Source organism: Coenobita brevimanus, chromosome 62 (genome assembly GCF_032717465.1).
Source record: "Coenobita brevimanus isolate Jiangsu-jjx chromosome 62, ASM3271746v2, whole genome shotgun sequence".
NCBI classification, from domain to species: Eukaryota; Metazoa; Arthropoda; class Malacostraca; order Decapoda; family Coenobitidae; genus Coenobita; species Coenobita brevimanus.
Genome location: NC_137015.1, coordinates 33,312,084 through 33,336,437, shown reverse-complemented (window position 1 = coordinate 33,336,437; position 24,354 = coordinate 33,312,084). Strand labels below are relative to the sequence as shown.

At 41.8% G+C, this 24,354-nt stretch overlaps 1 protein-coding gene across 1 annotated transcript in view; it reads right to left on the bottom strand.

Moving 5' to 3' along the window:
- LOC145404029 (uncharacterized) overlaps positions 1 to 24,354 on the bottom strand; it is a 142,140-nt gene that overhangs the window by 9,176 nt on the left and 108,610 nt on the right. The window contains exons 4-8 of the mRNA XM_080275632.1: positions 17,278 to 17,412; positions 16,361 to 16,446; positions 9,692 to 9,932; positions 2,018 to 2,415; positions 1,177 to 1,630 (exon numbers count right to left, since the gene is read on the bottom strand). Of these exons, the coding sequence (XP_080131758.1) occupies positions 1,177 to 1,630; positions 2,018 to 2,415; positions 9,692 to 9,932; positions 16,361 to 16,446; positions 17,278 to 17,412 (1,314 nt within the window). The remainder of the gene's footprint in view (positions 1 to 1,176; positions 1,631 to 2,017; positions 2,416 to 9,691; positions 9,933 to 16,360; positions 16,447 to 17,277; positions 17,413 to 24,354) is intronic.

Here is a 24,354-nt window from a genome sequence, read left to right as displayed (position 1 = left end):
CAAACAAGTGCATGTGGGGTGCTGCCAGGTGATAAATCAGCTATTTCATGGCCAATGGCAGTATCAATTAGCCTTTTCCCTTTTTTTATATACTTTTTAGTATGAGAATAGGGCATATGGCACATTTCAATGGAAAAAGCGAATGGAAAAAAACAACCAAGAGTTGCGTTGCGCAGCCAGGCTGTAGCTAGGCGGGGGAGGGGGTAAGGGAGGGGAGATAGGAAGGCTAGGAAAACACAGAAAAATGGCTAAATTGATAACACTGGATGCAAGTACTAGCAGTACTAGCAGCGTTGCCTATAGCTACACACTGGCAGTACTGATAGATGATACAAGACCGCACTTGAAAGCCCGGGCGATTTAAACGATCCCCAAATCACACAAGTGATGCTCCGCGATCGATATGATACTTATGTAACGAGTGTCATGGTAGTGATGGCCCATGGGTAAGGGGTTAATAACGACCATCAGATATAGCGAACTTTCGGATATAACAACCCACCCCTCTCCCCAATTAGTTCGTTATTTCGAGGGTTTACTGTATTTCTATTTGGGACTCTAAATTTCTTCATCATTTAAGCATCAACTCTTCAGTTTATATCTGTGTCCTCTTGTCCTTCCACCTTCATCCACAAACAGTTCTTACTTATCAGCCTTTTCTAGATTTCTGACTCCTTTAAACACTGTACTCAAATCACCTCTCTGTCTTCTCTCACTGAGCATTGGTAACTTCAGCTTCTTCATCCTCTCTTCATTAGACAATTCTCTCAAACCTGGCAGCATCATTGTCACCATCCTCTGTACCTTTTCCCATTTTCTTACATGCTTCTTCAAGTGCAGTGACCACATCACTGCTGCATATTCTAATGTCGGTTTTATCATGGATCCAATTATCGCTCTCAACATTTCCTTATCTCTTTTCATCACTTCCTGTTAACCTAACAGTATGCATGTATTTAGTGGGTCTAAACTGTTGCAAAAGGGAAACTTTGGGTTTGAACTTGGGATGCCTGGTACCAATTCGGGTAAATCCTATAGGTTCAGTGCGTTTGTTACTGCACAATTCCATCACACACCATGTTCAGTACCAATAATGAATGATAACCATGGGATCACCATACTTACATAAAACACAGACTTACTGTACACAGATGAAAGCTACTTAGGTCAACTCACTCATCATCAGCTACAAGAAGTGTGTCCCGCGCTGCATCTGACCTGGCACTGGTAACTTCATCCAACTCCATAGGATCATTCTCGATGTCATCAGATGATACCTCATCTGTGATGATGAACCCTTCATCCATTTCCTCTAGGTCACAGAATTCTTCATCACTGACTTGGGATGGGTTTGCTGGTGATGCATGCTGTTGTTCATCCGAACACAGGTCATCATCATCTGACACCTCCTCCAAGTTTTCTAACATCACATTGATGGCTTCTAATTTTTCTTTTGTCTTCTCTGCATTTGTACCTGACCCCTCTCCTTCCTTCTCAATTTCATTTTCAAGCTGTCCAATATAACTCAAGGTTCTTTGCTGATTGGAAAGGCTCTCTTGGGTCTCTGGCTTTTCATCATCTGAAGAATCAATTCTCTCTGCTTCATCATCTACAGCAGGGTTTTCCACATCTGTAATATATATATATATATATATATATATATATATATATATAAAGTAATTTTCCACCTCTGACTGCAGTTGTATTAGCATGAATATCAATTTTATTCCAAGTATGCATGCATTTTGATATGGTGTATTATCAACCTTATTACTATTATGGATGAATGGAGGTATCAGATTACGATTAAAGCAAGATTATTTTGTTAAGTGAAATCCTAGCTGAGAAAATGGGTTCATAATAATCTCAGTTAAAGATTTTACAGTATGTGTACAACCATTTAGGTATTTCAGTCTGTGAAAAATAGACAACTTCGTTCAACTATGCAAAAATCCTCATGGTCAAAGAGTTAATACCAATACTGGAAGATCTAGAGTAACTAAGAGGTACTACAAACCTGAAACTGGAAGGCACGAATCACTTGTTTCCTGTGGCTTCTGCTCTTTGTTGAGGATACACTGGTATTGACCCTGCTTTATGAAAGTCCACATGTCAAGGGGCATAAGAGAATTGAGGTAGGAACCTAATATGGGTTGTATTTTTTGCTCCCTTACAGCAGCATAAACTACAATCTGCACTGGCCACTTGGAAGGTTGCAATCTGGCTAGATATCCATTTAGCACATTAGCTCTGTAGAACACTTTCACTGTATTCTGTGTGGTGACAACAGCAGTGTAACATGAGTCCAGTGACAGGGGCACTGGAGGCTCAGTCTCACTTGGTGTAGGTGATGTTCCCTTAACATTGCTGTTGTCTTCTTCTTGTGCTTCTGTGTTGCTTGGCTTGGGATCCACACTGAGAAGAGACATATTACATGTGAAATAGCAACATTAAATTATGAATGATGAGCAAACTATATCGACTGACCACACATAATGCCACTCTTGCATCCTCATACTTAGGCCTACTTTTGACAGAAATCATCAGTTTCCCACCCACGATATAAAATGTATTTTCAAAACATTCCACACTCTTGTGTGTCTACTCTGTCACATGCTTTCTCCAAATCAACAGTGGTAGTAGTACCTACAACCCCAGGCTCATCTAAATGTGAACCCAGTGGACTGCATGCTAAAGTTACCTCCTGTAGACCACTATTCTCCTTTTGGGGAGATGGAGAAAGGGTCAATGGATGTTTGTATAGCTTGACATTGCCTCTGTCCCATTATATTGTTGCCACTCCAAGAAAGTATCCTTCTCTGGCACCTCCAGATCCAAGAATGTAGCATACAACTTTCCCTTCTGTAAATTCTTTTTCACAAAACAGTCAAGAATGAATATTTGGTCTAAACATCCCTTCCCTTCCTAAAGCCCCCCTGTCCCTTTCCAACTAATTCCTCAGTTTTTTCACTCACTGCAGCATATTGACAAGTATGCTACCATATATCATTCCTATTAAATTGATGAGACAAATATCCTTACAAATGCCAAACACTTCTTTTACCCTTTCCCCTTTCTAAAAGAGAAATATCATACTTGATTCCCAGTCTTCTAGAACTCAATCTTCCACCCAGGCAAATCTACCGATCTTCCATATCCATTCAAGCTCTCTTTCAGCACTTCACCATACATTCCATAATTAATAAGAGTAAATATGTTGTGTTCTGACAACATGCTTAAGAGTTTATGTCTAAAACAGCATCTGTATTTTTTAAATTATTATATATTCAGTATGATAAGGATTTAATATTTTTCTAAGATTCTTTACTGTCATTCTGCAGGCTGCTGTTCATCTTGTATAGTACTGATCTGCAGGTGCGCCCTCATATCCGATGGGAATGCATACCTATGACAGTTGTCAGATATCAATTTGTTGGATTCCAAAGCAATTTTCCATATATCAATTTGCTGGATTCCAAAGCAATTTTCCACATATCACTTTGCTGGATTCCAAAGCAATTTTCCACATAAGTTTTTTTAAGAAAGAGTGGAGTTGCATTCTAGCCCCCACCTAAAACCCACACAGTCATTTGTTAAACTCAGGGTATGTACTTTGAAAACCAGTCTTGTGCACAGGGGGGGGGGGGGGGGGGATTCAAGAACTGTTCATTTCAAGATGCCAGGACACACTGTGCTTGAAAGACCGGAGATCATAGGCAGTGGGAAATGTAGAGTGGGAGACAGTTCCATAGATGACCTGCTACATACACGAAGGACTGGGAGTAATGGTTAACTCTTGCATTAGAGAATTGGACTAAAAAGGGATGAGAGTTTGTTGCTAGACGGGTGTCATGCATCCGCCGTAATAGAGGAGGGATGCAAGCATACAGTTAAGACGAGCAGTGACCAATGAAGCAGCGACAGAAGAGAGACAAAGATGCAACAGTATGGCGAAGATACAGAGGTTGAAGGGAACCAGTAAGAGAAGGAGAGTTGGTGAGACGAAAAACTTTTGACTCCACCTTGTTGAGAAGAGCTGTATGTGGGAAGCTTCCCCACACATGAGAGTTGTACTCTACACATGGGTGAATAAAACCCATGTATAAAGCCAACAACTGTGCAGGGATAATGAAGACACAGAGTCAGCTTAGCACACCTAATCTCTTGGATGCAGACTTTATGAGAGAGGTAATATGTTCTTTCCAAGATAAATCTTGAGAGATTGAAACCCCAGGTATGTTTAAAGATGATGCAGGATTAAGCTGGATGTTGCTGAATATTAGAGAGTACTCCTCTGGAAGATTTTGTTGGGTTGATAAATGTAAGAACTGAGTTTTTGATGCATTAAAAACAAGAAGATTACTTTTACCCCATCAGAGATATAAGCCAAGTCAGACATTAGGTTTGCCATAGCCTCATCCCTTGTCTGCTGAAGTAACTGCTGAGATGGACGCTGTGGTAAGCGAATGAAAAGATGAACGGTGGAGTCATCAGCATATAAGTGGATACGGTTAAATATACAGCTCAGGTCACTGATGAACAAGAGAGAGTTGGTGATAGGACAGAGCCCGGAGGAACACCACTACTGATAGCGCTTAGAGAAGAATGGTGACCATCTACAGCAGCAGCTACTGAATGACCAGAAGGGAGGCTAGAGATAAAGGTACAGATAGAAGGATAGAAACTGTAAGAGGGCAGTTTGGAAATTAAAGATTTATGTCAAACTTGACTGAAAGCCTTTGAGATGTCAAGTGCAATGGCAAAGCTTTCACCAAAGTCCCAAAACGAGGATGATCTGGAGTCTGAAAGGTAGGTGAGAAGATCGCCAGTGGAGCGTCCCTGGCGGAACCCACACTGATGATTGAAAAGAAGATTGTGATAGGAAAGATGCTTTAAAAATTTTTTGTTGAGAATACAGTAATACCTCGATATGCAATACCCCGGCTTCACGATGGGGGCAGAAATATCATGATACCCCACCCAACGATGGCCAAACCCCGGTTTAATGATGGGTTTTTATTTTTTTATTTTTACCAATTTTGATGATATTTTAGACTAAAAATTGTGTTTAATTTATAAACTGTTTTTAAACTTAGATTAATATGTTTTAGCCATAGGTGGGGTGAACACTGTCATTTTGGGGTACAGTTTACTAAGCTTGATTTTTTTCAGACTTATATCTGATGATTTTCAGATTATACTTGTCGGTTTTAGTGAGTTATTTACAAGTGCTAGGCCTAGGTTAGAGTCCTTGACAGCTGTCAGGCTATTTACAATGGCTTTGAACTTGTTTTGGGGCTCATTTGGGTGGGTTTTGGGCTTGGTTTGGGGGAAACCCAAGGCTGATAACACTCCACATTACATGTTAAAAGTATCCCAAAATATGCACTCCGCCTAACGACAGGGTTTTACCTAACCAATTACATCGTTAAACTGGGGTATGCCAGACTCAAAAACTTCTGAAATACAGGATGTTAAAGCAATTGGGCAATGGTTAGAGGGCTGGGAATGGTCACCCTTCTTTGGGACAGGCTGAATGAGAGCAAACTTCTAGCAAAAGAGTTTACTCAGGTAGCGTGTAAGCACAGAAGCACAGTTCTTCAGGATAATTGTGAGGACAATTGTGGGGACAACAGAGACATCAGTTCCCATGAAAGATAAATATAATAATAATAATTTGGTTTTACACCAGGTATCGCCGAAGGGCTAAGGCGTTGCCCCTGGGTAGAGGACTTTGGACTGGAGCATGTAGCATTTTATGACCGGATGCCCTTCCTGATGTATACCAATGACCCTTGGGTGGATTTGATCCTCCGACCCTTCGGTTAGAGCGGAGCACTCTAACCCACTGAGCCACGGCTGCTACAAAGCCTTGAGGCTTAATGCAAAGTTTACTTATCTTTCTACAAACACAGAGGGACACACTTCATCATTCAGAGTTTACAATTTGTTACCGAAACATGGTATGAGTCATGCTAGAAGGTTTTTAGTAACTTATCAGCTAAAGGTTATCTGATTATTTTGGGGGATTATTAGGCTGAACTCTGTTTCTTCACATGCCCCCAGCCTAGCTCAGTTTTTAATGATTATGCTGCTCTCAATGACCCACTGGGCTGACATGACTATTCCAGAATGGATTTAATTTCTTCTGTGGCAAGAATGTTTCTTAAAATTGGTACTAACAAGCAAACTCTTCCTCTTTGGTGACCATAACTGAAGGTCCTCAATTTTATTAGTCCCTGGTCCTCTCTTCTCTATAAATTATTTAACAACATGCAACTTCTTTACTAGACCCTGTTCCTGATAGCCTTAGCTACAGGAGCCAGTCTCAGTAATGAATGTGATGACTATGTTTATGAATGTTACAGTTTTTGCATGAGACCTCACTGATTTGGATATTCTAGTTGCTCTAGGCTTTGTGAGAAAGAATTATGTAATACTCGATGTACTGCTGCTCTCAGGTGGCTGACCTTTCATCTCTTCCTTCCTTCCTCTTATGTCCTTTCCTTCTTTCCTCTTATGTCCTTTCCATCTTTCTTTCCTCTTCCTTCTGCCTACAGGTGACTCTACACTGAGTGACAAGCCAAATGGTTTCCTGTACACCAGGAAACCAATTACTACGCTGGGTGGTAACCATATAACCAAATTATGGCGCCTGGTGGTCTAGTGTGTAATTAAGGCACTCCAGTCGGATTGATCCTGTGCAGGTTTATATCCATGATGTGGTTGGGGTTAGTTGTTCACATAATGCCACTCAGGGATGAGTGTAGCTGGTTGTTCTCATCTTAAATATCAGGACCAACCTGCCTATCCCTAAGCTCCTATGCTTCTCATGGGGCAACACAGAATTAGATGATGATGATGATGATGTATGTATGTATGTACGTATTATGCTTAAACATTAGCGTATTACATCTCCTCATTCCTATTCCATCCATCATACCATATGTCCAATCCACGAAATATTAACTGAAACCAACCAACCCCAGATATTGTCCTCTGATACAGCTGGAGCCAAGCCTAAATTTCAAGCTGTTAAATTCATGTATAGAGATAGCAGATCCTGCTTCAGCATCTAAGGTCCGCGGTGTTCATAACTAGGCATCTTCTTCACATTTTATTATGTAATTCTCAAATGAAGGACTAAGTAACTTTGTCTTTGGGCATGAGCTAATATTTTCTTGAATTTCTTTTTCCAATCAAAAGTAAATAAATCCCTCAGCATTCAGCATAATCCATTCACCTTTACTAGGATTGTTTAGACCTGTGAACCCATATCCATAAGGGCCCTTGTTTTCTGTACTATGTCAGATGGCTATGACCTCCAGTTATCTGCCTAAGCTGTACCATTTCACTAATTCTGTGGAGGACATCATTTAATATTTATATTTACTGGAGCTACTTGCTGTTGTTGCTGAGTTAATAAAAAAGCAATGTGCAAAATATTTCATTTTAATGAGCCTTTCAGCCACTTGGACTACTTGTATTTTCCATAACTGCCTATTGTTTTACTGAATTCTTCTTTGAACTCTGATCCTTTGACCCCCAACCTCCTTCATCACTTAGAGCTCTTTTATTTCAGCAAGCACTATAACATGAGAGGTTAGTAAACTGGAGTGCTTGATAAGAAAACTCTCCATTTACCAACTCAGGTTTAGCGCATTTTTATGGCCCTCCATCCTACTTGGTTTCCTTCCTTGTTTCGTGCTCTCTCTCTCTCCAGCCAAACAGGGGATAGTAAAATAGTGCTGAAGACAACAGACATGCAGGTTGTGCATGAGTCTTGCTTATAAAGACACTATGACAACTGAGAAGGTTCACAACAAGGGTGTTTACATGCCTTGCCAAGGTCAGTAAACTGGAGTGTTTTATAATAAATCTATCTATCTATCTATAGCAACATGCCATGATCCCATATGGGGTGGCTGTTTATTTTTTAGCTGTTTTACAGGGAGAGGCATTAACCCTTCACCAACCCACTTGCTGACACGCTGGGAACATATATGGGTTGGTTTTAAGGCTACCACCCAGTGTTGCAAATTGTTTCCTGTCTTACAGGAAACCACTAGGCTTGTCAATCAAAGTAATGCCAAACAAAATGGAAAGAAGAGCAACAAAAAGTGACAGGAAAGACAAATGAAAAAAGGATGAGAGGAGGGAAGACACAGACAGAGAATGACAGAAGTGAAGGAAGAAGTAAACCCTCTGTTTACTGACTCAGGTTTAGGGCACTTTTATGACTTCATCCAATTCTGTTACCATCCTTGTTTCATGCTCTCTCTCCCTCTCAAGCCAAGTAGTGGAGAGAAAAATTATGCTGAAGACAACAAACATGCAGGCTGTGCATGGGAGTCTTGTTTATAAAGACACTATGCTTACTGAGAAGGTACATCCCAAGGGCATTTGAGTGCCTTGCCGATGATGTTAACTAACACTGACGTAATTTTCTTTTTCACTGAAATTACTACAAGGCGAAGGACCATAGCCAAGGCATGGTATACATAGAGAACAGCTTTCTTGGAAAAAAAAATGTGAGCCAGTAAATGGAGGGTCCTATTTCAAACCCTGCCATTTGCAGAGACAACCATTCGTGTATCCACCCCTTATTCATTAAAGCAAAACCAAGGTGACAGAAGTGATACTCCAATTATACTGTGTGGTGTGTCCAGTCATCATCATCATCCAGATTTCCTTTTCCACCCTGTAAAAAAAAAAAAAAAAAAAAACGAGACACTAATCAAAGTTTGTCCACTCACCAAGCCCTCAGAATCCTGCCTCCAACCAAAAGGCACAAACTTATTCCCAACACAGCTTCACATTCACCTATCTGACAGAGTCAATCCAACAAATGTCACGTTAAAAAGGAGTACCAATCCCTGACCATACACTTCTCCTCACAAAATTCATCCAGCAAACTTGATCCCTTGTCAGCTCTCTTATCAGCTTCCATACTTCTCTCACGCACTCATGTACAGGTGGTAGGTAGGGACACCCATCATCCACTCACTTGATGTTGTGATGTCTACGTCTTCCTTCATATCTATCATTCTTTTTCTGTGTCTAACTCCCTCTCTTCCGTTACTTTCATTCTTCCAATCACTTTCCAATTCACGTGGCTCTACAATGTGTAGCAAGCCGAATGGGTTCCTGTAACTAAGGAAACTGTTTACAATGTTGGGTGGTAACCATATAGCCAAATAACAGGATGACAGGAAGCCTACTGTGGTGTCTGTTAACTAAGTGGAGATGCAAATGTAGGGTCAACCCAGGAACTAAACCTCCACGCTAATCCCTATGCCTTGCTGTGGCGAGGCACTATCAGCTGCATGGGAACATTGGTTCACCACATGGAATGGCCCTGTAAGGGTGGTTGGTTGCTTGTAGTTGATGGGACTGTTCTCTGACAGACTAGGGTTGCACAACAACGATGGCAAAATAATCAAGTATACATGACCTGGAAAAAAATTATGTAACCATACTGAAGTTGGAAATTCAAATTATGAGGGAGAAAAGTGGACACTGATTGATGTACTGCTGCTGTGGGCAGTTTAACCCCTTTATTTATTTATTTATTTTTTTAACCTAACTCCTGTTACCACAAAACAAATATATTATAGGGTCCCTGAAACTGAATGCATTAAGTATTAAGTTAATACGAGGGATATGGATCAGTACAAAACAGATAACTCACTTGTCTGCTTCCTGGACCACATCTGACCTGACACTGGTACTATCCACCAATTCCACAGGATCATTCTCGAACTCATCTGAAGACACCTCATCTGTGATGATAAACCCTCCATCCACACCAACATTTTCTTCACCACTGTCTTGGGATGGGTCTGCCTGTGGTGTAGGTTCTGATTCATCAAACCCCATGTCGTCATCTGATACCTCCTCTAACAGCAAATCGATGACATCTGATTTCTCATCTGTCAAGAGAGAGAGAGAGAGAGAGAAACAATGTGAAAACGACACACATTCATCATCATAAGAATGAGTTATGACTCATCAAACCCCATGTCATTGTCTGATACTTCCTCTAACAGCAAATCAGTGACATCTGATTTCTCATGGGGGGGGGGGGGGGGGAAGAGAGAGAGAGAGAGAGAGAGAGAGAGAGAGAGAGAGAGGAGAGAAGGAGCCCGGGGCTAGGCAAGTTGGTCATGACATTTAAGATGAGAGTGACCAGCCTTACTCATCCCTGAGTGCCATCCATCCATCCATCATCCAATCCTACATTGCCCCATGGGGAGCGTAGGAGCCCGGGGCTAGGCAGTTGGTCCCGACATTTAAGATGAGAGTGACCAGCCTCGCTCATCCCTGAGTGGCATTACATGAGCAATCAACCCCAACCATCCCTTGGATATAAACCTTCACTGGCTCAATCCGATTGGAGCGGAATAATTACCCACTAAACCACCAGGCGCCAAAATTTGGTTATATGGTTACTACCCAGCATAGTACATGGTTTCCTGGTGCACAGGAAACCATTTGGCTTGTCACTAAGTATAGAGTCACCCATAGGCAGAAGGAGGAGGAAAGAATGAAGGAAAAAAAAAAAAAAGCCAGAAGAGGGAGTGTTGAGTCATCCGTGGGCATAAGGAAGGAGAAAGCATGAAGGAAAGAAAGGCAGAAGAGGACAGAAAGGATGGAAGAAAGGAAAGGGCTGTCACCCAAGAGCAGCACTACGAGTGAGTGGATGATGAGGGTCCCCACCCACCAAAAACAACATTTACAATAATAATAATAATAATAATAATAATAATAAGGGCGAGAGAGGCCATGTGGAGAGGATGGAGGGTGAAAGACTGATGAAGAGAGTTTATGTGAGTGAGATGGAGGGGGGAAGAGGGAGGGGGAGGCCGAGGATGAGATGGAGGGATGGGGTGGAGAGGTATATGAGAGAGGGGGGTGTGAGTTGGGAGCAGGGGAATGAAATGGCGGGGGACAGGGCGACTTGGAGGCGATTTGTTTGTGGCCACCCCAAACAGGATTGAGGCGTCTGGCAAGAGATAATAATAACTCATTACACAGATGCCTTCATTTTATTCTTCCTACAGTCAAATGGTTTTACAGATAAAACTAAAGTGATATGTGTGCTGCCTGCTACAGAAAGGTTACCACATTAAATAAAACTGCACTACAGTAAAATAAGAAAGCCATTACAATGGCCTACATACTTCTGGCCACTAGGCCAAGGGCACCCTTTTTCTCAAACTTGTATACCTCTACCTACAGCACCCTAAACACTTTGCCAGCACACAAATGTTATAACAATGTATTGCACACACACACACACACACACACACACACAAGGAAGAACCCCTGAATTAGAGACCTGTGTCCTTGACCAACATAGTCACAAAATTGTGAGACAGAATCTTGAAAGACAGAGGGATAAAATATCTGGAGGAGATGAACATTTTGGCTGAAAGTAAGTTTGGATTCAGAGGTGGAAGATCGTGTGTTTCCAACCTGTTGAGCTTTTACTCGAGTGATTGATGTGCTACAGGACAAACACAGTTGGGTGGATTGTGTGTATTTTGATTTGGAGAAAGCCTTTGACAAGGTATCCCACAAGCAACTAATGTGGAAAATGGCGGGCATAGGAGGACTAAGGGTAAACTAGAGATGTACTGGTGTGTTGGTATCGGTGGTATCGGCCCATTTTTAGAGTATCGGTATCAGAATCGGTATTGACTGATTATCTGCCAATACAACCGATACTTAATTAAAAGGAATTTAGTGCAAAGCATATCACTCACTGGAAGATATTTTGTTAAACAGATTTTGGAGGTTTTATAAGGATGAAAAATACTTTATTGGTAAAATCCAATTATTTAGTATCATGTTATTTTGAGTACATGGTGCATTGTAATACGGTACATTCTTTGGTAATGAGCCACATCTGCCACCATGGACATGTATGAGACAGGTTAGTAGCCTCGCATCAGCAGCTCAAGGCCCCGCCACAGCCCTCAGACAGCAGGCACCACCCTCCCTCACTGGAATCAGTATCGGTAGTATTATCGGTATTGGTCCAATTTTGTGGTATTGGTATCGGTATCGGTCAAAAATTTGGTATTGGTACATCTCTAAGGGAAACCTCCTGGAGTAGATGAGAAACTTCTTGAAAGGCAAACAAATGAGGACACTAATAAAGAACAAGATTATTGGATGGAGGGGAGTAACAAGTGGTGTCCCACAAGGCTTGGTTTTAGCACCAGTAATGTTCCTGATTTACGTAAACAATATGGTAGACGGAATGAACAGTTATGCAATTCTGTTTCCTGATGATGCAAAGATCTTGGGGAAAGCAGAGGTTGAGGAAGACTGTACAATGTTGCAGGAAGACCTGGATAGGATTCATGATCGGAGCCAGATGTGGGAAATGAAATTCAATGTATTAAAAAAAAAAAAAAAAATGGAAATAGGTAGAAGTACCTAGAGGCCATCAAAGGCGAGAGAAGAGAAAGATTTGGCAGTGCTGGACCAGGATAGTTTGTCACCTGAAAAACATGTTAACAAGATAGAGAGACGAACAATCTCTTGACTAACATAAGAATGGCATTGTATTACATGGATGAGGAGATTGGAAGTCAGGTATAATTATTCCTCTGTACAAAGGGAAGGATAGACAAGGATTGTGGAAAGTATTAAGAATATATGGAGTAGATGGGAAGTTGTTGAATGCTGTGAAGAGTATGTATGATGATGCGAAGGCTGCAGTGCATGTGGATGGTGAACTAAGTGAATTTTCTCTTTGAAGGTTGGGTTGAAACAGGGATGTGTCATGTCGCCATGGTTGTTGACGTAACCTCCCTTTTATAATGTGTTTCAATCTCTCGATTTATGAAAAAATCGGTATACGATAAGGTATGACCTGTCGTACCCCTAACGTAAAATGAGTAGTGACTGTACAGTACCGCAGTGGTAGTCAAAACAGTTTAAAAACTGTTCATACGATCCGGACTAATGTCTGATATATCAGAAAAAGTCTGAATTAGCAGGGAAAAGTCCGTATGTCGCTTTTATCGGAATTTCGCATTTTTCGGAATGTTTTGGGCCCCAATTAGTCCATTATAGTGAGGCCTTACTGTATATAGGAAAGAAAAGGGATCTGTACTTTGTTTTTGTTGACCTGGAGAAGGCCTTTGACAAAGTCCCTTGGGAAGTAGTGAAATGGGCAATGAGGAAGCTTGAGATCATGAAGTGGCTGGTTAGGATGGTTATGGCTATGCATGTGGGTGTTTGCAACCAGGCAAGAGTGAATGAAGATTTGAAAGATGAGTTTTCTAAGAATGTTCGTGTGCATCAGGGGTCGGTCTTGAGCCCCTTGCTGTTTACCATGGTACCTGAAGCCCTCTCATGTGACTTCAGAAATGGACTCCCATGAGAGATGTATGCCGATGATTTGGTGCTGACTGTAAACACTGAAAGGGATGCAGAAGATTTAGTAAGAGGAGAGATGGTATGGAACACAGGGGCTTGAGAGTAAATGCAGATAAAACAAGGTGATGGTATGTAGGGCTGGTGGCACTACTGTTAAAGAAGAGGCTGAGTGGCCAAGTGCGATTTGCAACAAGGGCGTGGCAAGTAATTCCGTCTTGTGCAGTTTTTGTGATAAGTGGGTGCACAAGAGATGTGGCTGTATCAGAGGTATACTTCGAGATACTGCTGATTTCGTATATGCAGTGTCGGGGAGAGCATGTGGAGTTTGTCAGGCGTGAATGGATTGATCTTGCTGGTGAGTCTCTCGAGTGTGTGGAAGAGTTTTGTTATCTGGGAGACATGTTAAGCACAGGAGGTGGGGCTGGAGCTAGCTCTGTGGCTAGAGTGAGGTGTGGTTGGAAAAAGATTAGGGAGCTGGTGCCTCTCCTGAAGCTGAAAAGGCTCTCCCTCCATGCTAAAGGATCTTTGTATGCAGCACGTGTTTGGAGTGTAATGTTGTATGGCAGTGAGACCTTGGCAATAAAGGAAGAGAATAATTGCAGGCTCAAACATACAGAAACAACAAGGGTTATGTGGATGTGGAATGTGTCCTTGAGTGAGAGGCCTGGATGGGACTAAGTTTGCAATGGAAGAGTTAAGTGGTAGGATGGGACTGGAGCTGATGCCTCTCCTAAAGCTGAACAGGCTCTCCCTCCATGTTAAAGGATCTTTGTATGCAGCATGTTTTTGGAGTATAATGCTGTATGGTAGTGAAACCTTGGCAGTAAAAGAAGAGAATATTCGCAGGCTCAAACTAGAAACAACAATGGTTAGATGGATGTGCAATGCGTCCTTGAGTGAGAGGCCTGGGGGGCTTCGTTTGCAATGGAAGAGTTAAGTGGTAGGATGGGACTGGAGTGTATTGGTTCTGTGAAGAGGAAGAGTAGATTGAGGTGGTTTGGGCATGTGCAGAGGATGGGGGATGACAATAGGGTGCAAAAAGTGAGAAGCGTTAACATTAGTCGTAGTGTTGCGATTGGTAGACTGAAAAAGACCTGGGATGAAATCTTTGAGCATGACTTCAGGGATATGGGAATAAAGAGGGAGACTGTAAGAGATCGAGCAGCAAGGACAGCCACCATTAGGTGACCAAGGCCAATGCATGCAAGCATGTTGGAGCCTTTAAAAATGAAAATGAAAACAAAAATGAAAATTATTACTTTGGATTTGGAGAAATTGGAATCAGTCCCAATTATGATTACTTTGGCTTTGGAGACAATATGATTCCTAAAAAAAAAAATAGGGAATCTATCTATCTATTGCCAGACGCCATAATCCCGTACGGGGTGGCCATTTGACTCTGAGTTATTTGTTTTACAGGGAGGGGCACTAACCCTCCGCCAACCCACTTGACATGTAGGGAGCACGTATGGTTTGATTATATGGTTAGTACCCAGCGTTGTAAATGGTTCCTTGGCTTAGAAGAAACCATTTGGCTTGTCACTCATTGTCAAGCCACCTGTAACGGAAAGAATAGCATTAAGTAGTGACAGGAAAGATGGGAGAAATAGGAAGAGAGGAGGGCAGGCACAGAAAAAGAATGATAATGGCTAAGGAAGAAGTAGGCAGCACTACATCAAGTGAGTGGATGATGGTCGCCACCACCTACCACTAAACAGGGAATCGATTCCAATTATTACAGTTCCTGATTAATTATGTACAGCTGGTTGTAAAATTATACGCATTCCAAAGGAAGGAAGCATGTAGATTGATACCAAAATCATAATCTGGCCTAACAACTCAGAAAGGTCGCCCATACCTGATTTTGTCCATCAATCCCTAACCGCCGGGTGTCGGTCAGAACTGTCAAGAAATCGGCGGCCAGGCCTCACCGGGTGCCAGTCAGAACTTCACTTGTTTTTGTGGTACAGTTTAAAGTGGCTGCCACTTTATCTTGTCATCAAAAGCTAGGGAGGGACTCCCACCAGCGAAGCCAACCATACCTCAGTCATCTCTGTGACTTTGCCAGATGTAAGACGATTTTTTTTTTTTTTTTTCCCCACCCTTATCCAATTCTGTTCCTGTCTCATGTGGACTTTTGCCTCATCCATCCATGCCTAGCCTCTTTCCATGGATAATAGGAAAGGACTCAGTGATATTGCCATTAGGCATGCCATGGACACCACTATGTCTAGTTTATCTAGTAATGGAGAAGTTATCACACTGAGAGCAAAGCCATAGTCGGGGCCACAGACAGATGCACGAACATATCCTGTTCTTGCAGCAAAATTTAGTCCTCTTCCTCACATCATTACTCATCGATGAAACAACCTACAAACGTGGAGATATTTTCATTCACATGAAGAGGAGTTGGTGAGTAATATGGTCTTTAATTTGTTTCCTTAACTGCTATAGTTTCCAAGACATTAAGGTTTGAAAACAGGCTAGTTTCAGAAAAATTCCCGTTGTGAGAGAACAACGGAGCTATAAACAGCCCAGTGTGGAGGGGTTAAGAAACATCATAGAATCAAGAGCATGGCATATGACACTCTCTTCTTCTTACATCTCAATATTCTAGCTGTCTCATCTTACCAAAATAGTAACAACCTATCCCACTCTGCTCATTCTAAGTTGTAGAGGCCTATGGCTAGACTACTGTTATACAGAACAATTAAGAGCAGATGACTGGCCTATTCCCTCTGGTGTCCATGCATCACTGAAAAACTTACTGTTACCTCTTGGGGATCAAACCAACACAAAGTCTACTCCCACTGAGACATTCTAACTAACAGATTCAGCTTATCACGACAAACCATAAAACCAAGCACACTTGAGATCCTTTATTCTAGCCTCTCAGCATTCTAGCATTCTCATCTCTGACTCTCCAAAGTCGGTATCCTAATCTTTCCCTTGCTTCACCTCTTACCCGTGTTGCTGCCTGGGGATGGTGAGGATGTATCTTCACATGATGCCTTGACACTTACTTCAGTGTTTTTCTCTTCTTCAGACATACTGTAAACAGAAGAGATACTCCATTAAGGTATAAAACACAGTAGGAAAATAATGGAAAACACAATACCAAGTCTAAGCTCTGACATCAAGAGGAGGTCTAATATGACAATTCTTACCAAAGGGGTTCTGCATTCTCTATATTTACAATGCTGGGGCTGGTTAGCTTTTAGGTTAAAAATCTAATTATACATAACTTTCTAGATATTTCATTCTGTCCAACCATTCAAATACTCTTCTACAAAATGGACAGAAATTAATGTATTTTGGCTGTCACCAACTTACTTTATTCAACATTGGGAATACACCTACTTGGTGTTGTTAACCTTATTTGATTCATATATGATAACATATTTTCTTCTTAATGGAATACAGAACAGGCTTACAGAAAATCTTGTGTGGAAATAACTTAAAGAAAATCTGATGTGGAAAGGAAAGATAAGAAAAAATCTGGCAGTCTGATGTTTAACCATTAACTAAAGGTTTGAGGCAAAAATGACTCTACACTAAGTGATAAGCCACATGATTTCCTGTACACTAGATAACTATTTACTATGCTGGGTGGTAACCATGTAACCAAACTATGGTGGTTCAGTGGGTAATTATGGCACTCCAGCCAGACTGAGCCTGTGTAGGTTTATATCCAGGGGATGGTTGGGCTTTCTTGCTTACGTAATGCCACTCCAGGATGAGTGAGGCTGGTCACTCTCATCTTAAACGTCAGGACCAACTTGCCTAGCCCCGGGCTCCTTTGCTCCTCATGGAGCAACACAGGACTAGGTGATGTATGTATGTATGATGTGGCAAAGATCCTAATGTATCACATGCACTCACCATTGGCTATGTCTTCTTCGCTTGTTATGAAGGAAGTCTGAAGATGATGAGTTATCCTGTTCAGTGGACTCACATTCTTGCAATTCATCAGATGCTTCCAACTTTCGCTTTTGGTCAACTGAGACATACAGCGGTCTGTGAAGCGAGGGTTAAGTCAAATTATAGACAGAACACATTAACTTACATTAATGCTCTGACTGTTGGGACTGCTTTCAACTACGGTAGGTAAAACTGTCAGGTCTCTGCTGGACAATAGATCTAAATGAGCCCACAGCAGCAAAAGAGTCAATGTATAAATAGCCCAGCCGAGAAACAGCAGCCTCAATGCCTTCTTAGGCTAAGATAAGATCTTTATGATTACACTGCAAAAAAATAAATAAATAAACAAATAAAAGGAGGGTAAATTACAGCATGATAACAAAAAATAAACCATAATATGGTTGTTGGATAGATGATAACAAGGTTGATTCAAATTAGTGTATATACATATAAATCATCATGCTAACCCTACTTCCTACAGGGTGGGGAGGACCTAGAAACAAATGTAGGAAAGGCTTGATGAATGCCAACAGCATTTGCCAACCCACTGGTTCATGACTGTTACTAGTTTTGATTGAAAGGTTGCTGATCTTAATCAATTTTTTTCTATATGTCACCAACCTTAACTGTGCACAGATCAAGGAGCTTACAAAAGCTTCTCAGTAAGTCAAGTTTCTATTCCAGTCTGCTCAGCTTGACTGACAGCACTGCTAACTACTCTCATCTCCACCTTCTTCCCCTCCCACCCCCTTTTCCTTATTGGTTTGATGTGACTGTGTTCCTAAACTGCCATCATGCATTAGGGTGAGTGGTCTGGCCTTTAATTGTCACTGGTGCACTTTTGCTTTAAAAGGCTGGCTACAAAGCCTTCTTTCTCCGGCTGCAGACATGTCAGGTGAGAAATAAGAATGTCATTCAACAATGCAGAACCAGGAAGAAAGACCAGGAGTTTGCGTTAGTAAGAAGCTGATGTGCAGAAGTGTGCTCAACCCTCTTATCTTCATCAGTCAAGTAAGACAGAGATCCACATGACTGCCACATTCAGGATGGCAGGTGTTATGACAACCAAAATTAATTTGTCAGGCTGGCTCAATGTTCCTTTTGTCCAGCAATACCACTGGTACAGGAAACTCTGAATCTGAAGAGGTGCTGGACATCATCAAGTGGTCGCCAGCTCAGGCGGCAATGGAGAACAGAGAAAAAATTATTACCTTCCATCTTGTGAAAACAAGAGAGGCAGAGGTAGCTGACCAGTGTGAAAGCCCATTTATTAACCTCCTCAACAAACCCTACAGGATCACCAGTCTCTTGAATCACAGAACACCCAACAAACCCACCACTGCAATCACAGGTCCTCCATTCTCCTTTATGGGCACATTACCAACTAGTTCTTTGTACCAACCAATGCCACAAATTACTGCCACCATTTAGCAGGTTTTTGACCCGTACACCAATCCTCCCAGAGGTATCAACATCCAGTAAAGCCTGTAGTACAAACTGCCTTGCCTGCATCTTTTCTATAGCCAAAGTGCAGAAAGGTCTCTAAGGAGCATGCCTTGATTCCATGACACAGGCAGAATCCTCTGGCACCATTTGTCTCCACTCAGCTCAAAACCAGTTTCTTAAACACAGATTCCATGGCTGCATCTACTTTGGGACAGGCAGGGCACAACCCTACTCCCTACTCAGCAGACAATGCCGCACATATGCACCTTTCGGGGAGTATAATAAGACTTTCATCATACATGCACATCCTCAACGGCACTGCGAAACAGACAGCATCACTGGTAGAGGGGTAATACATAGTACCATATAACTCATTTATCCACTGGTGCAATAACTGACATGTGTCATTATCCATCACAGCACATGCAACAGTTAATAAGATTCCCTGGAAGCTCAAAAATCAATATTCATGCCATTCATCTCATCACCCAAACACACTTTCTTGGAAGCTTTACTTGAAACTTAGAATTCACGCTCACTACAGATGGCTTTGTTTTGTTCTTGAAGCTACCATACAAACAAAATCGGACAGATGCAAGCAGAATACAATTTAGATTCAGACTGCACATAATTGATTTTTGCTTTCATTCTTTCTTTCTTTCTTTGTGTGTGTGTGTGTGTGTGTGTGTGTGTGTGTGTGTGTTGCAGTGCTGATACCCTGCATCCAAACAAGAGATTTTAAAAATCAAATGTATTTCTACTATCATTGGCCATTATTATTACTGAAACGAATGAACAAATGTATCTCACTTATTTCAGTTCAGGTACTCTTCAACACTGGAAAAAAGAAAAAAATGTATTTATTCTTGGGATCAGCGTGCTAAGATTCCCCTACATCATCACCATTCGTATTCTTCAGGAAAAAGCACAGCAGGCCCTTATTTATGCAAAACATATCATCCCACTTGTAAACTGGGAGGGAGGGAGGGAGGGGGAGGGAGGGAGAGAGAGAAAGAGAGAGAGAGAGATTATGTCAGCTGTGTAAATTGCCGCCATCAACTTGGGTAAACACAGGTATTTTCTCTCCATTATTTATGTGGGCTTATGTAAACATGTCTGATAAGTGGCGGGGTGGGGTGGGAAACACTATCTATCTATCTATATATCTAGCCTGCTTCCCCCAAGGAAAGGGAGGTAGCTGAGACAGAACAACACACTCCCAATTTATTCATTCACTCAAACACATTCATTCACGTCTTAGCCCCAAGGGGAGATGGGACAGATCCTCACCGTACCACACCGCACGAGGGTCATCTGCGCAGTGCAATCAGTGACATCCGCAGTATGGCCTGACAGCAGAGCTGGTTTACCCCTGCCACATCATAATGGATCCATCCCCTTACCCGCACCTGACATGATCAGCTGATCAGACTAAATGCGGGAGAATATCCCCTCAGGGCTGTGTCATCATTTGTTCATTCACAATTTCTCTCCAATCTTATCTATCACGCACAGCCACTCTTCCTTGCTCAACAGACATCCCTCTCGCATCCAACGCTCTCTTCACACTGTGCATCCATCCTATTCATGGTCTTCCTCTCAGTTTTTCACCAATCATTCACTATCTGTTCTCTCCAAATGCCTAAACCATCGCAACACCCTCTGCTCAACTAGATCAGCCATCTTCCGCACAACTCCAGTTCTCCATCACACTTCATCATTTCTCATTCGATCCATATGCTTCATTTCACACATACTCCTACGACACCTCATCTCCATTACGTTCAAACTTTTCCTCTCTGCTACACCCATATTCCATGTTTCAGCCCTAAATAATGCAGTCGGTACCACAACACCCTCATACAGCCTTCTCATTACATCCATAGTAAGTGAACAACGTTTAAACATTTTTTTCATTCCACCCAGCACCTTTCCTACTTCATTAATTCTAAACTTCACTTCCTCATCTGTTCTTCCATCCACAGCAACATATGACCCTAAATACTTAAAACACTACCTCCTCAAGCAACTCACCATTCAAAACCATATTGCTTGAGGAGACACACATTTTATTATTTTCCCCTTTTATTAATTTCCTCTCTTTCTATTGCTTTCTTTTGTAACCTTTGGAAGCTACTAAAAAATGAAGAGACAGAGATATGAGTAACAGGAGAGGGAAAGAAAATAAAAAAGAAGAAAGGAGAAAAGAGGAAATGTGAGAGAAAAAAGGAAAGAGGGGAGAGAAGAGAGACAGAATATGTAGTGGTCTGTCAATGTTAACTTTTATAAAGAAAAACATACCTCTACATATACAGGATTGGTTTGCATGGTACCCCTACTTTAACAAATACGGTAACTGCCTAAACTGGTTACTGTATGAACACATACTGGGTAAGTGTGGAGGGCCTACTGTATGTATTTTAGATGTAAATAACCTTTATTCTTGCTTAAAATTGCTTTACACAGTATTACAGGTATTAGTTTGTGGTGGTCAAACATCAAACCACCTTTATTCTCAAAGGTTATATACTCTGGAAAGACAGCAACTTGTAACACTGAAACCCCCTTGTACAGTATAAAGACATTTCATCTTGCTTATTATGTAGTTTAGTTTTTTCTATGAAGTTACACAGTACATGTTTAGGGTTTTAAAGGGGGTTAGACCTCCTTTCTGGGGTTTGGGGGTACTACATCACTATCTGCCAATAAGTCCCTTTCCAACACTCCCTTCACCACTACATGCCAAATAAATGTGAGTTTACAGGTATTAGATGTACCTCTCTATCCCTTCCTGACTCACTCTCATTCACTATGTCTTTGAAGATGCCATCCTTCTGTCACAAACAACCTCAACAAAGAAATCTGGCTACCTGGCACATATGTCCAACACTCCATCTCTTCATAACTTACTCTTACTCACTGGTACCCACAGAAAACTTTAACGTCCTTGAAGATGCCAACCTTTCTGTCATAAGCAACCACAAGAAGAAATCTGTCTGCCTGGCAGTTATGTTCAACACCCACAATCTTCTTGACTCTTCTTCTAGCCTTATCATCAATGGCTACTTTCCACACCTTGGGCAGATTTCGGATGAGGAACAGTACAAATAGATCAAAGGGTACTGTAGTTTTTCTTCTAGCCTTATCATCAATTGCTACTTTCCACACCTTGGGCAGATTTCGGATGAGGAACAGTACAAAGAGATCAAAGGGTACTGTAGTTTATCAAACCCTTCTAAGCAAAACCTAGGTGATTAGACTTCCTAGGTAACACTGACTCTAAACTAGCCTCACAGCTGATTATAGTAGTCTCTATCCTTCCCAGTGCCCATGCTCAGTGGGGACACAAATTCCACGGAGGCCCTGCATTCTAAAACTAGAATCCAGGAGACACAATACGCACACACTGCCTATGCTAAAAAAAAATTCCTGAACTGGAGTATGACTACCATTGCAACTGGTTAATATTCTTTTTTTACAAATGGGTGCCTGAATCAGATCAAACACTCCCAAACACCTCCAGACCTTAAAATCTACTGAGCAAGAAAATTATCTCCATAGCTAAAGCCACTGATGACCTAATCAGCAGCTATTCTGCAACTGTATTTTGGCTACAAAGTGCACCTACTGACTCCCAGCAATGGCGAGGAGTTTTTGACAAGTTCACAAGACAAACTATTCTGACTCCCACAATACTGTATAATATAGTGTGGGAGTCAGACCTGAAAGGTAGTCAAGTACAACACAGTGATGCCAACTGCCTTCATCCCAGAGGTCCTGTCATTGTTAACACACACACACACACACACACACACACACACACACACACACACACACACACACACACACACATGGGGTCTGACATGGACATGGACAGATGACAAACCTCCATGCTCACACCCTCTTTCCCAGTCTTTAACACCACTGCTGAAGGAACATATCACAGATCTCTTGGAGGCAGTTCCTGTCCAAGGAGTCCCTCATAACAAGCCTCCAAAGTATTCAATCTTCTTACATCAGGACACACTAAAAATTCCTCATACGAGACCTCTCATGTCTCAACCTGTACATACAGTACAGTGCTCACAAGTTCTTGCAAGACCACATCCCACTACACTGGGAATCACGTATACAGAGGGGTATGGCTGGCCACCATCAACCTGAAAAACACTTTCTGGCATACTCCCATCCTTTCCAGATTCCAAAAGTTCTGTACAGATTCCAAAGTCAAAGGACAACATTCATTTCACATCAATACCTTCTGACTGCAAGAGTGACCCTTGTATGGTATCTTTATATAAAGTGCTCTGGTAATGGAGAAACTTATGCAACTGGATGTTGAGATTCTCCTCTATCTCAATGACTTGCTGATAATCAGGAAGACATAATCACCGTATTCTCATAACTGAGACTATCCTTCACCCTGGTGACTCAAACATCTTACTCATGAACTGCAGAAAATCACAGCTCTGACACATCCAATTCTTAACACTGGTTCACATACCTTGGAGACAAAAGACCATCCACCAGGCTTCCCAATATAAAAGGGTGTACAAGGTCCAGGCACTCCTGGAAGGCATTGTTGGTCACTCTGTACAGCATTAAACTTTGTGGTCACTGACATGCCTGTAGCTAAATTTATATGAAATCATGCCATTTCCCTCTTCTACAAGATCTTCAACTGGTTCCAGCAATACTGGCAGATATATTTCAACAGCAACTTGAAGGCAACAAAATTACAGCAGGTATGTTGTGAACAAAACTGCAGCTGCATTCCATCTAATTCCAAACACCTCCAACAAGGGTTAGAGATACCTCTGGTCTCAGGGCCACATCTGGGCAAAGGTAGAACTCAATTAATTCAGCATGGCACATCAGTGTCAAGGTGTGGCTTGGCTTGTGATGCTCCTCTTCCTAGTTCCCAGCCTCAAGCCCCATTATTCATTATGCAACAGATAAAATTACAACATTTGCATGCATCAAGGCATGTCTCACTTCCAGGATTCTGTTGAGTGAACACGCTTTCTTCAAAAAGGAATATCTGTTTGATGTCCTCTACCTACCAGTGTCCCACATACAAGAGATATCCAATGTGTGAGCAACGGATCTCTCCAAATGTGCACCATGTCAAGCAAAATGGGCTTTTGATGAATTCCAGATCAACACAGAACAGGCTGGAGCACACAATGCCTCTCTTCACAACTCCAGCCAACCTGAAACTGCCATTCTTCATACCTCTGATGCACAGCAACAACCCTGAAGGATACTCAGTGCCATACCAAGTCTTGACCGATATCAAAGTAATCAACTATACTTTCTCCATAGGATCTCAAGTATTAATCCAGCTGTTATCGTTTACAGGCAGTGTTCTCAAAGCCCCTTTATGGTGCACCCTGCTTTAAAGCCAGGTGTTTACCAGGAAATGACAAGACCTAAAGTCAGTGGCCAATCCCACAGTACAAACAAGCCTTGAATAATTAAAAGAATCTCTTGCTCTACCTACACACCTCAGAGTGTCATATGAAGCAGACTCATTTAGCAGGCGTGTGACCACAATCAGCCTCTTAATACCAAATGGTATGGTCAAGCCTT